Raw genomic sequence first — 11,402 nt, 5'->3', positions numbered from 1 at the left:
TCGACCCATTTCTGTATACGGATTCCACTGGATTTTCCTTCAACTGCTGAGATCTCCTTTTATTTTACAGAGTGCTTTGAACTTTGAACACCTTGCAGCATATCAGCTTCGGCTCCAGTGTATCCCATACTGCATTAGAATCCGGTCCCTGTATTAATGTCTACTCAATTCCCGTTGGCCCCTCCAGGAAGATTCCACTGTGATCCAAAAACATATTGTACCTCTATCAACCAGTGCAAGCTTAATTTCCTCTGTCGTCCTGCCTCATTTCCGGACGCAGTCCCTAAAGCGGTTTTTGTCCTTTCTTACCTGCATGGTACCTCAGCAGCTTGGGCCAATCCTTTACTAGAATCCAATAGCTGCATGTTGTACGACTGTGATGCCCTTATCAATGCCATGAACTGGGTATTTGACACCCGCTATAAATCTCAAGCTACAGACCCAGGCAGAGATCCAGACCCAGGCAGAGATCCAGACCCAGGCAGAGGGCTAGTCCCAGGCAGAGAGCAAGACCAAGGCAGGTATCCAGACCCAAGCAGAGAGCCAGACCCAGGCAGACAGCCACACACAGACCCAAACAGAGATCCAGACCCAGTCAGAGAGCCACAGACAGACCCAGGCAGAGATCCAGATCCAGGCAGATATCCAGACCCAGGCAGAGATCCAGACCCAGGCAGAGATCCAGACCCAGGCAGAGAGCAAGACCAAGGCAGATATCCAGACCCAAGCAGAGAGCCAGATCCAGGCAGACAGCTACACTCAGACCCAGGCAGAGATCCAGACCCAAGCAGAGATCCAGGGCCAGACAGACAGCCACACTCAGACCCAGGCAGAGATGCAGACCTAAGCAGAGGGCCAGACACAAGCAGAGAGCCAAGGCCAGGCAGACAGCCACACTCTGACCCAGGCAGAGAGCCAGATCCAGACAGAGATCCAGACCCAAGCTGAGAGCCAGGGCCAGGCAGACAGCCACACACAGACCCAGGCAGAGATCCAGATCCAGGCAGACAGCCACACCCAGACCCAGGCAGAGATCCAGACCCAGGCAGAGATCCAGACCCAGGCAGAGGGCCAGACCAAGGCAGTGTCCAGACCCAAGCAGAGAGCCAGACCCAGGCAGACAGCCACACTCAGACCCAGGCAGAGATCCAGACCCAGTCAGAGAGCCACACACAGACCCAGGCAGAGATCCAGATCCAGGCAGAGATCCATACCCAGGCAGAGATCCAGACCCAGGCAGAGGGCCAGACCCAGGCAGAGAGCAAGACCAAGGCAGATATCCAGACCCAAGCAGAGAGCCAGATCCAGGCAGACAGCTACACTCAAACCCAGGCAGAGATCCAGATCCAGGCAGAGTTCCAGACCCAGGCAGAGGGCCAGTCCCAGGCAGAGAGCAAGACCAAGGCAGATATCCAGACCCAAGCACAGAGCCAGACCCAGGCAGACAGCTACACTCAGAGCCAGGTAGAAATCCAGACCCAAGCAGAGAGCCAGACCCAGGCAGACAGCCACACACAGACCCAGGCAGAGATCCAGACCCAGTCAGAGAGCCACACACAGACCCAGGCAGAGATCCAGATCCAGGCAGAGATCCAGACCCAGGAAAAGGGCCAGACCCAGGCAGACAGCTACACTCAGACCAAGGTAGAGATCCAGACCCAAGCAAAGAGCTGACCCAGGCAGACAGCCACACACAGACCCAGGCAGAGAGCTAGGGACAGGCAGACAGCACCACAGAGACCCAGGCAGAGATCCAGACCCAGGCAGAGACCAGGGCCAGGCAGACAGCCACACTCAGACCCAGGCAGAGATCCAGACCCAGGCAAAGAGCCAGGTCCAGGCAGAGCACCGTGCCATGGCAGAGCACCAGACCCAGGCAGAGAGCCAGACCCAGGCAGAGATCCAGACCCAGGCAGAGATCCAGACCCAGGCAGAGGGCCAGACCCAGGCAGAGAGCAAGACCAAGGCAGATATCCAGACCCAAGCAGAGAGCCAGATCCAGGCAGACAGCTACACTCAGACCCAGGCAGAGATCCAGATCCAGGCAGAGTTCCAGACCCAGGCAGAGGGCCAGTCCCAGGTAGAGGGCAAGACCAAGGCAGATATCCAGACCTAAGCACAGAGCCAGACCCAGGCAGACAGCTACACTCAGACCCAGGTAGAGATCCAGACCCAAGCCGAGAGCCAGACCCAGGCAGACAGCCACACACAGACCCAGGCAGAGATCCAGATCCAGGCAGAGATCCAGACCCAGGAAGAGGGCCAGACCCAGGCAGAGAGCCAGACCCAGGCAGACAGCTACACTCAGACCAAGGTAGAGATCCAGACCCAAGCAAAGAGCTGACCCAGGCAGACAGCCACACTCAGACCCAGGCAGAGAGCTAGGGACAGGCAGACAGCACCACAGAGACCCAGGCAGAGATCCAGACCTAGGCAGAGACCAGGGCCAGGCAGACAGCCACACTCAGACCCAGGCAGAGATCCAGACCCAGGCAAAGAGCCAGGTCCAGGCAGAGCACCGTGCCATGGCAGAGCACCAGACCCAGGCAGAGATCCAGACCCAGGCAGAGATCCAGACCCAGGCAGAGATCCAGACCCAGGCAGAGGGCCAGACCCAGGCAGAGAGCAAGACCAAGGCAGATATCCAGACCCAAGCAGAGAGCCAGATCCAGGCAGACAGCTACACTCAGACCCAGGCAGAGATCCAGATCCAGGCAGAGTTCCAGACCCAGGCAGAGGGCGAGTCCCAGGCAGAGAGCAAGACCAAGGCAGATATCCAGACCTAAGCACAGAGCCAGACCCAGGCAGACAGCTACACTCAGACCCAGGTAGAGATCCAGACCCAAGCACAGAGCCAGACCCAGGCAGACAGCCACACACAGACCCAGGCAGAGATCCAGATCCAGGCAGAGATCCAGACCCAGGTAGAGGGCCAGACCCAGGCAGAGAGCCAGACCCAGGCAGACAGCTACACTCAGACCAAGGTAGAGATCCAGACCCAAGCAAGGAGCTGACCCAGGCAGACAGCCACACTCAGACCCAGGCAGAGAGCTAGGGACAGGCAGACAGCACCACAGAGACCCAGGCAGAGATCCAGACCAGGCAGAGACCAGGGCCAGGCAGACAGCCACACTCAGACCCAGGCAGAGATCCAGACCCAGGCAAAGAGCCAGGGCCAGGCAGAGCACCGTGCCATGGCAGAGCACCAGACCCAGCCAGAGAGCCAGACCCAGGCAGAGAGCTAGGGACAGGCAGACAGCACCACAGAGACCCAGGCAGAGATCCAGACCCAGGCAGAGACCAGGGCCAGCCAGACAGCCACACTCAGACCCAGGCAGAGATCCAGACCCAGGCAAAGAGCCAGGGCCAGGCAGAGCACCGTGCCATGGCAGAGCACCAGACCCAGGCAGAGAGCCAGACCCAGGCAGAGCACCGGGCCATGGCAGAGAACCAGACCCAGGCAGAGAGCCACACACAGACCCAGGCAGAGGTCCAGACCCAGGCAGAGAGCCAAACCCATGCAGAGGGCCAGACCCAGGCAGGGGGCCAGACCCAGGGAGAGAGCCAGACCCAGGCAGAGAGCCACACACAGACCCAGACAGAGGTCCAGACGCAGGCAGAGAGCCAAACCCAGGCAGAGGGCCAGACCCAGGCAGAGGGCCCGACCCAGGCAAAGAGCCAGACCCAGTCAGAGAGCCACACTCAGACCCAGGAAGAGATCCAGACCGAAGCAGAGAGCTGACCCAGGCAGACAGCCACACTCAGACCCAGGCAGAGAGCTAGGGACAGGCAGACATCACCACAGAGTCCCAGGCAGAGATCCAGACCCAGGCAGAGAGCCATATCCAGGCAGAGAGCCAGACCCAGGCAGAGAGCCAGACCCAGGCAGAGAGCCACGGCCAGGCAGACAGCCACACTCAGACCCAGGCAGAGATCCAGACCCAGGCAAAGAGCCAGGGCCAGGCAAACAGCCACACCCAGACCCAGGCTGAGATCCAGACCCAGGCAGAGATGCAGACCCAAGCAGAGAGCCAGACCCAGGCAGATAGCCACACACAGACCCAGGCAGAGATCCAGACCCAGGCAGAGGTGTTTCCTGGAACATCACTCCCTCCGATGGCCCAGCCTACACAGTCCATCGCGTTCCTCTCAGGTTGCAATAGTTGCGGAACGCAGTTCAGCGTCGTGCACATGCACACGTAATCCGGGAAAATTCACAACCTGGATACATAAAACTGTTTGCTTTCCACCTTCGTGTGTGTACAGTTTGCCGCTTGGTTACCAACTCTTTCTTCTGCTACTGACGTGCCTCACATCCGGCCATGCTCCTGTGCAATTGACCTCGGCTCTGGTAATACGACCCTGCTTTTCTTGGATTACGTTTGGCACTGTTTTTCTGGCTGTTTACCTGGTTCTTTGACCCATTTCTGTATACGGATTCCACTGGATTTTCCTTCAACTACTAAGATCTCCTTTTTGTTTTACAGAGTTCTTTGAACTTTGGACACCTTGCAGTATATCATTGTACTCTGTTCCCATTAGAGCACCCTAGTTGCGTATGGGAAACAAGATCCTTACTAACCATATTAACTACCCTTCCCTTTTTTCCTACCTTCCCCAAACCTCCTAATTTCTGTGCTACCATCCAAATCCAGGAGTTCCATCAAAAACGTTATCTACTAATGCCTTCCTATCACCTCCCTCGTGTTTCCAATTAAAGTTGATTCACTGCGCATTCAGGTTAGTTCCTATTGAAGTAATTGAATTCTTGTGACACTCTTCCGTTCCTGTACTAAATCTGTCCCTCCTTTCTTTTCAGACTGGTGAATACCTGTTAATATTTTGCTCTTCCAACTGAACCACTATCTCTTCAGCATCGTCTTAGCTCGGACGGGGTGGTATTTCATAGGGAAGGCCACCCTCGCTGAAGAGGCCCTTAGTGGACTATTTCATTCCTGTTCCATAAACTGGGCTTTTGTGCTTGCCAGAGGCGTATTTGGCATTCTCGGTTTATGTGAGTATTAACACAGACCCAGGCAGAGATCCAGGGCCTGGCAGACAGCCACACCCAGACTTGACTCAGACAGAGATCCAGACCCAGGCAAAGAGCTAGGGGCAGGCAGACAGCCACACCCAGACCCAGACGGAGGTTCAGACCTAGGCAGAGATCAGACCCAGGCAGCGATCAGATCTAGGCAGAGATCCAGACCCAGGCAGAGATCCAGACCCAGGCAGAGATCCAGGCAGAGAGCCAGACCCAGCCAGAGGGCCAGGCAGAGGGCCAGACCCAGCAGAGGGCCAGACCCATCAGAGGGCCAAACTCAAGCAGAGAGCCAGGGCCAAACAGACATCCACACCCAGACCCAGGCAGAGAGCCAAGGCCAGGCAGACAGCCACACCCAGACCAAGGCAGAGATCCAGACCCAGGCAGAGAGCGAGGGCCAGGCTGACAGCAACACCCAGACCCAGGCAGAGATCAATACCCAGGCAGAGGGCCAGGCCCTGGCAGAGAGCTACACACAGACCCAGGCAGAGGGTCAGACCCAGGCAGAGACCCAGAACCAGGCAGAGGGCCAGACCCAAGCAGAGGGCCAGACCCAGGCAGAAATCCAGACCCAGGCAGAAAGCAAGGGCAAGGCAGACAGCCACACTCAGACCCAGGCAGAGACCCAAAACCAGGCAGAGATCCAGGGCCAGGTAGAGAGCCATACTCAGACCCAGGCAGAGATCCAACACCAAGCAGAGAGCCAGACTCAGGCAGATAGCCAGACCCAACCAGAGATCCAGGGCCAGGAAGACAGCAGCACTCAGACCCAGGCAGAGATCCAGACCCAGGTAGAGAGCCAGGGCCATGCTGACAGCAACACACAGACCCGGGCAGAGATCAAGACCCAGGCAGAGGGCCAAACCCTGGCTGAGAGCTACACACAGACCCAGGCAGAGGGCCAGACCCAGGCAGAGAGACAGACCCAGGCAGAGAGCCAGGGCCAGGCAGAGACCCACATCCAAGCAGAGAGCCATACTGAGACCTGGGCCAAGAGCCAGACCCACTCAGAGAGCCAGACCCAAGCAGAGATCCAGACCCAGGCAGAGATCCAGACCCAGCCAGTGATCCAGACCCAGGCAGAAAGCCACACTCAGACACAGGCAGAGAGCTACACTCAAACCCAGGCAGAGAGACACACTGAGACCCAGGCAGAGAGACACACTGAGACCCAGACAGTGAGCCAGACCCAGTCAGAGAGCCACAGACAGACCCAGGAAGAGATCCAGACCAGGCACAGAGCTAGACCCAGGCCGAGGGCCAGACCCAGGCCAAGGGCCAGATCCAGGCTGAGAGCCAGAACCAGGCCGAGAGCCAGACTCAGGCCGAGGGCCAGGCCAAGAGCCAGACCAAGGCCAAGAGCCAGACCCAGGCAGAAAGCCACACTCAGACACAGGCAGAGAGCTACACTCAAACCCAGTCAGGAAGCCAGACCCAGGCAGAGATCCAGACCCAGGCACAGAGCCAGACCCAGGCCGAGGGCCAGGCCAAGGGCCAGACCCAGGCCGAGAGCCAGAACCAGGCTGAGGGCCAGACCCAGGCTGAGAGCCAGACTCAGGCCAAGAGCCAGGCCAAGAGCCAGGGTGCATTCAAGACCCAGGCAGAGGGCCAGACCCAGGGGGAAACCCAGACCCATTCAAATAGCCAGGCCCAGGCAAAAATCCAGACCCAGGCCAAGAGCCAGAACCAGGCCGAGGTCCAGACCCAGGCAGAGATCCAGGCAGAGAGCCAGACTCGGGCAGCAGAGGGCCAGACCCAGGCAGAGGGCCAGACCCAGGCAGAGGGCAAGACCCAGGCAGAGGGTAAGACCCAGCAGAGGGCCAGACCCATCAGAGGGCCAAACTCAAGCAGAGAGCCAGGGCCCGACAGACATCCACACCCAGACCCAGGCAGAGAGCCAAGGCCAGGTAGACAGCCACACCCAGACCAAGGCAGAGACCCAGACCCAGGCAGAGACCCAGAACCAGGCAGAGGGCCAGGCCCAAGTAGAGGGCCAGACCCAGGCAGAGATCCAGACCCAGGCTGAAAGCAAGGGCAAGGCAGACAGCCACACTCAGACCCAGGCAGAGACCCAAAACCAGGCAGAGATCCAGGGCCAGGCAGAGAGCCATACTCAGACCCAGGCAGAGATCCAACACCAAGCAGAGAGCCAGACCCTGGCAGATAGCCAGACCCAACCAGAGACCCAGGGCCAGGAAGACAGCAGCACTCAGACCCAGGCAGAGATCCAGACCCAGGTAGAGAGCCAGGGCCAGGTTGACAGCAACACCCAAACCCAGGCAGAGATCAAGACCCAGGCAGAGGGCCAGACCCTGGCAGAGAGCTACACACAGACCCAGGCAGAGGGATCAGACCCAGACAGAGGGCCAGACACAGGCAGAGAGCCAGGGCCAGGTAGAGAGCCACATCCAAGCAGAGAGCCACACTGAGACCTAGGCCAAGAGCCAGACCCAGTCAGAGAGCCAGACCCAAGCAAAGATCCGGACCCAGGCAGAGTTCCAGACCCAGCCAGTGATCCAAGCCCAGGCAGAAAGCCACACTCAGACACAGGCAAAGAGCTACACTCAAACCCAGGCAGAGAGACACACACAGACCCAGTCAGGAAGCCAGACCCAGGCAGAGATCCAGACCCAGGCACAGAGCCAGACCCAGGCCGAGGGCCAGACCCAGGCCGAGGGCCAGACCCAGGCCAAGGGCCAGAACCAGGCTGAGGGCCAGACCCAGGCCGAGAGCCAGACTCAGGCCAAGAGCAAGGCCAAGAGCCAGACCCAGGCAGAGAGCCAGACTAAGACCCAGGGTGAATTGCATAGCCAGGCAGAGGGCCAGACCCAGGGAGTGGGCCAGACCCAGGCAGAGATCCAGACCCAGGCAGAGAGCCAGAACCAGGCAGAGAGTCAGACCCAGGCAGAGACCCAGAACCAGGCACAGATCCAGACCTAGGCAGAGAGCCAGGCAGCGGGCCCGACCCAGGCCGAGAGCCATACCCAGGTAGAAAGCGAGACCCAGGCAGAGAGCCAAACTAAGACCCAGGCTGAGAGTCCGACCTAGGCACAGATCCAGATCCGGGAAGAGAGCCAGGCAGAGGGCCAGACCCAGGCCAAAGCCAGACCCAGGTAGAGAGCGGGACCCAGGCAGAGAGCCAGACTAAGACCTAGGGTCAGTTCCAGACCCAGGCTGAGAGCCAGACCCAGGCACAGATCCAGACCCATGGAGAGAGCCAGGTAGAGGTCCAGACCCAGGCCGAGAGCCAGACCCAGGCAGAGATCCATACCCAGGCAGAGAGCCAGACTAAGACTCAGGGTGAGTTCCAGACCCAGGAAAAGGGGGGATCCAGAGCCCTAGGGAGAAACCTGCTGTGCGCTATAATCCTGACCCTAGTGAAATCCAGAGCATGGTGGGTAGGGAGGATAACGTGTCTACTCGGTTCTAGCACAGGGCCTGATAGGAGCTAGAGAGCCTGAGAAAACAAGAACCCGGGTTTGTTGAGGGCTCTCATCCTGAGTCAGCAACAGTCGAAGCCTGTGCTGCTTTCAAGCCCACAGAGCCAACCTTGAACTTGTGGATGAGTGATTTCAGTCTGACAGGCACCCAGGCAGGGGACAGCATGGGATTGGGGGTGAGGGTAGAATTCTTCCAGAAGTTCATGCCCCCACGGAGGCTATGAATGCGCGCCAGGGACAGAGGGTAACAGTATCTGTGCCTTGATGAAAGGAGTAAAACGAAGCATTCGGGGGCATGTAAGGCAGGCAAGGTATCAAGAGAGACACAGACTCAAAGATGTTGGTTTCAAAACCTTTACTTACTAAAGTTCCTGGGTTGGTGTAATGCCTAACTGGCTCTAACAGTAAAGGGATCTTTCCCTTAACTGATGTTTCTAATGGGCCGTGGAAGTCTGGAAAGCCAAAATAAAAATCTGTCTGTGTCTAAACCTATGCTTTCCCTCATTCTTTGACAAAAATGTGTTAGGAAGTCTCTCAAAAGCATTTCAAGAAAAATAGGAAACCAGGATTGGTTTCTGGTGATCATCTCACAGGTTTAGGTTGGTCAGCTTCTAAAGAATGAGTTCAATCAAAAAGGGCTGTTCATAGGACCTTCTCCAAAGTTCAAACAATGTCAATGTATTTAATGCCTTGGGGTTCTCTTCCCCAAGCTTTAGTCCATCCAAGTTCAAAACATCCCAACAAAAACACAGTTCGTCTTTAAGCATCTCGGGGTTCCGGTCCCCAAGCTTAGGACTCTTCCAAGTTCAGATACAATATCAGCTCTTAGGCCTCTCAGGGTTCCCTTACCCAAGCTCAGGCCCCTCTTGAATTTCAAAACACGAGTTCAGTTTGTCAGGATGTACCTTTCTTTCATATACAGCTCTATCAAGGGGTAGCATCAGAGACTTTTGAAAATGCCTGGTTCTTTGCTCCTCCTAAGCGCAACCACTCCTAGCTTAAACCGCTCTCTTTTATTTCCAGCTCTTAGCCCTTTACCTCCAAGTGCTTTCTGCATCCCTTCTTGTTCCCCTCTGTTTTATTGACTTCTTTCTCATGCCCACTGGCACCTTACTTTCCTTCTCCTGCACACTTGTACCCTCCTCTCCTTCTTGTGCCCACTGGCACCTTCTTTCCTTCTCCTGCACACTTGTACCCTCCTCTCCTTCTTGTGCCCACTGGCACCTTCTTTCCTTCTCCTGCACACTTGTACCCTCCTCTCCTTCTTGTGCCCACTGGCACCTTCTTTCCTTCTCCTGCACACTTGGACCTTCCTCTCCTTCTTGTGCCCACTGGCACCTTCTTTCCTTCTCCTGCACACTTGGACCTTCCTCTCCTTCTTGTGCCCACTGGCACCTTCTTTCCTTCTCCTGCACACTTGTACCCTCCTCTCCTTCTTGTGCCCACTGGCACCTTCTTTCCTTCTCCTGCACACTTGGACCTTCCTCTCCTTCTTGTGCCCACTGGCACCTTCTTTCCTTCTCCTGCACACTTGGACCTTCCTCTCCTTCTTGTGCCCACTGGCACCTTCTTTCCTTCTCCTGCACACGTGGACCCTCCTCTCCTTCTTGTGCCCACTGGCACCTTCTTTCCTTCTCCTGCACACTTGTACCCTCCTCTCCTTCTTGTGCCCACTGGCACCTTCTTTCCTTCTCCTGCACCCTTGTACCCTCCTCTCCTTCTTGTGCCCACTGGCACCTTTCTTTCCTTCTCCTGCACACTTGTACCCTCCTCTCCTTCTTGTGCCCACTGGCACCTTCTTTCCTTCTCCTGCACACTTGTACCCTCCTCTCCTTCTTGTGCCCACTGGCACCTTCTTTCCTTCTCCTGCACACTTGTACCCTCCTCTCCTTCTTGTGCCCACTGGCACCTTCTTTCCTTCTCCTGCACACTTGTACCCTCCTCTCCTTCTTGTGCCCACTGGCACCTTCTTTCCTTCTCCTGCACACTTGTACCCTCCTCTCCTTCTTGTGCCCACTGGCACCTTCTTTCCTTCTCCTGCACACTTGTACCTTCCTCTCCTTCTCGTGCCCACTGGCACCTTCTTTCCTTCTCCTGCACACTTGTACCCTCCTCTCCTTCTCATGCGCACTGGCACCTTCTTTCCTTCTCCTGCACACTTGTACCCTCCTCTCCTTCTCGTGCGTACTGGCACCTTCTTTCCTTCTCCTGCACACTTGTACCCTCCTCTCCTTCTCGTGCCCACTGGCACCTTCTTTCCTTCTCCTGCACACTTGTACCCTCTTCTCCTTCTCGTGCGCACTGGCACCTTCTTTCCTTCTCCTGCACACTTGTACCCTCCTCTCCTTCTCGTGCGCACTGGCACCTTCTTTCCTTCTCCTGCACACTTGTACCCTCCTCTCCTTCTCGTGCGCACTGGCACCTTCTTTCCTTCTCCTGCACACTTGTACCCTCCTCTCCTTCTCGTGCGCACTGGCACCTTCTTTCCTTCTCCTGCACACTTGTACCCTCCTTTTCTTCTCGTGCCCACTGGCACCTTCTTTCCTTCTCCTGCACACTTGTACCCTCCTCTCCTTCTCGTGCCCACTGGCACCTTCTTTCCTTCTCCTGCACACTTGTACCCTTCTCTCCTTCTTGTGCCCACTGGCACCTTCTTTCCTTCTCCTGCACACTTGTACCCTCCTCTCCTTCTTGTGCCCACTGGCACCTTCTTTCCTTCTCCTGCACACTTGGACCTTCTTCTCCTTCTTGTGCCAACTGGCACCTTACTTTCCTTCTCCTGCACACTTGTACCCTCCTCTCCTTCTCGTGCTCATTGGCACCTTACTTTCCTTCTCCTGCACACTTGTACCCTCCTCTCCTTCTCGTGCCCACTGGCACCTTCTTTCCTTCTCCTGCACACTTGTACCCTCCTCTCC

The 11,402-nt window shown here is 56.8% G+C and overlaps 1 protein-coding gene across 1 annotated transcript; it reads left to right on the top strand.

Moving 5' to 3' along the window:
• Window positions 1-4,011: 4,011 nt before the first annotated feature.
• Window positions 4,012-7,984, top strand: LOC138487222 (serine-aspartate repeat-containing protein I-like). The gene is made up of 5 exons (XM_069613860.1): window positions 4,012-4,089; window positions 5,362-6,222; window positions 6,309-6,846; window positions 6,938-7,438; window positions 7,539-7,984. The coding sequence occupies exons 1-5, from the start codon at window positions 4,012-4,014 to the stop codon at window positions 7,982-7,984; spliced, it is 2,424 nt and encodes an 807-aa protein (XP_069469961.1).
• Window positions 7,985-11,402: the final 3,418 nt, after the last annotated feature.

Source organism: Ambystoma mexicanum, chromosome 9 (genome assembly GCF_040938575.1).
Source record: "Ambystoma mexicanum isolate Mex_15411 chromosome 9, UKY_AmexF1_1, whole genome shotgun sequence".
Lineage (NCBI taxonomy): Eukaryota > Metazoa > Chordata > Amphibia > Caudata > Ambystomatidae > Ambystoma > Ambystoma mexicanum.
Note: the sequence above shows the minus strand (reverse complement) of the source record. Positions and strands in the feature narration are given on the sequence as shown.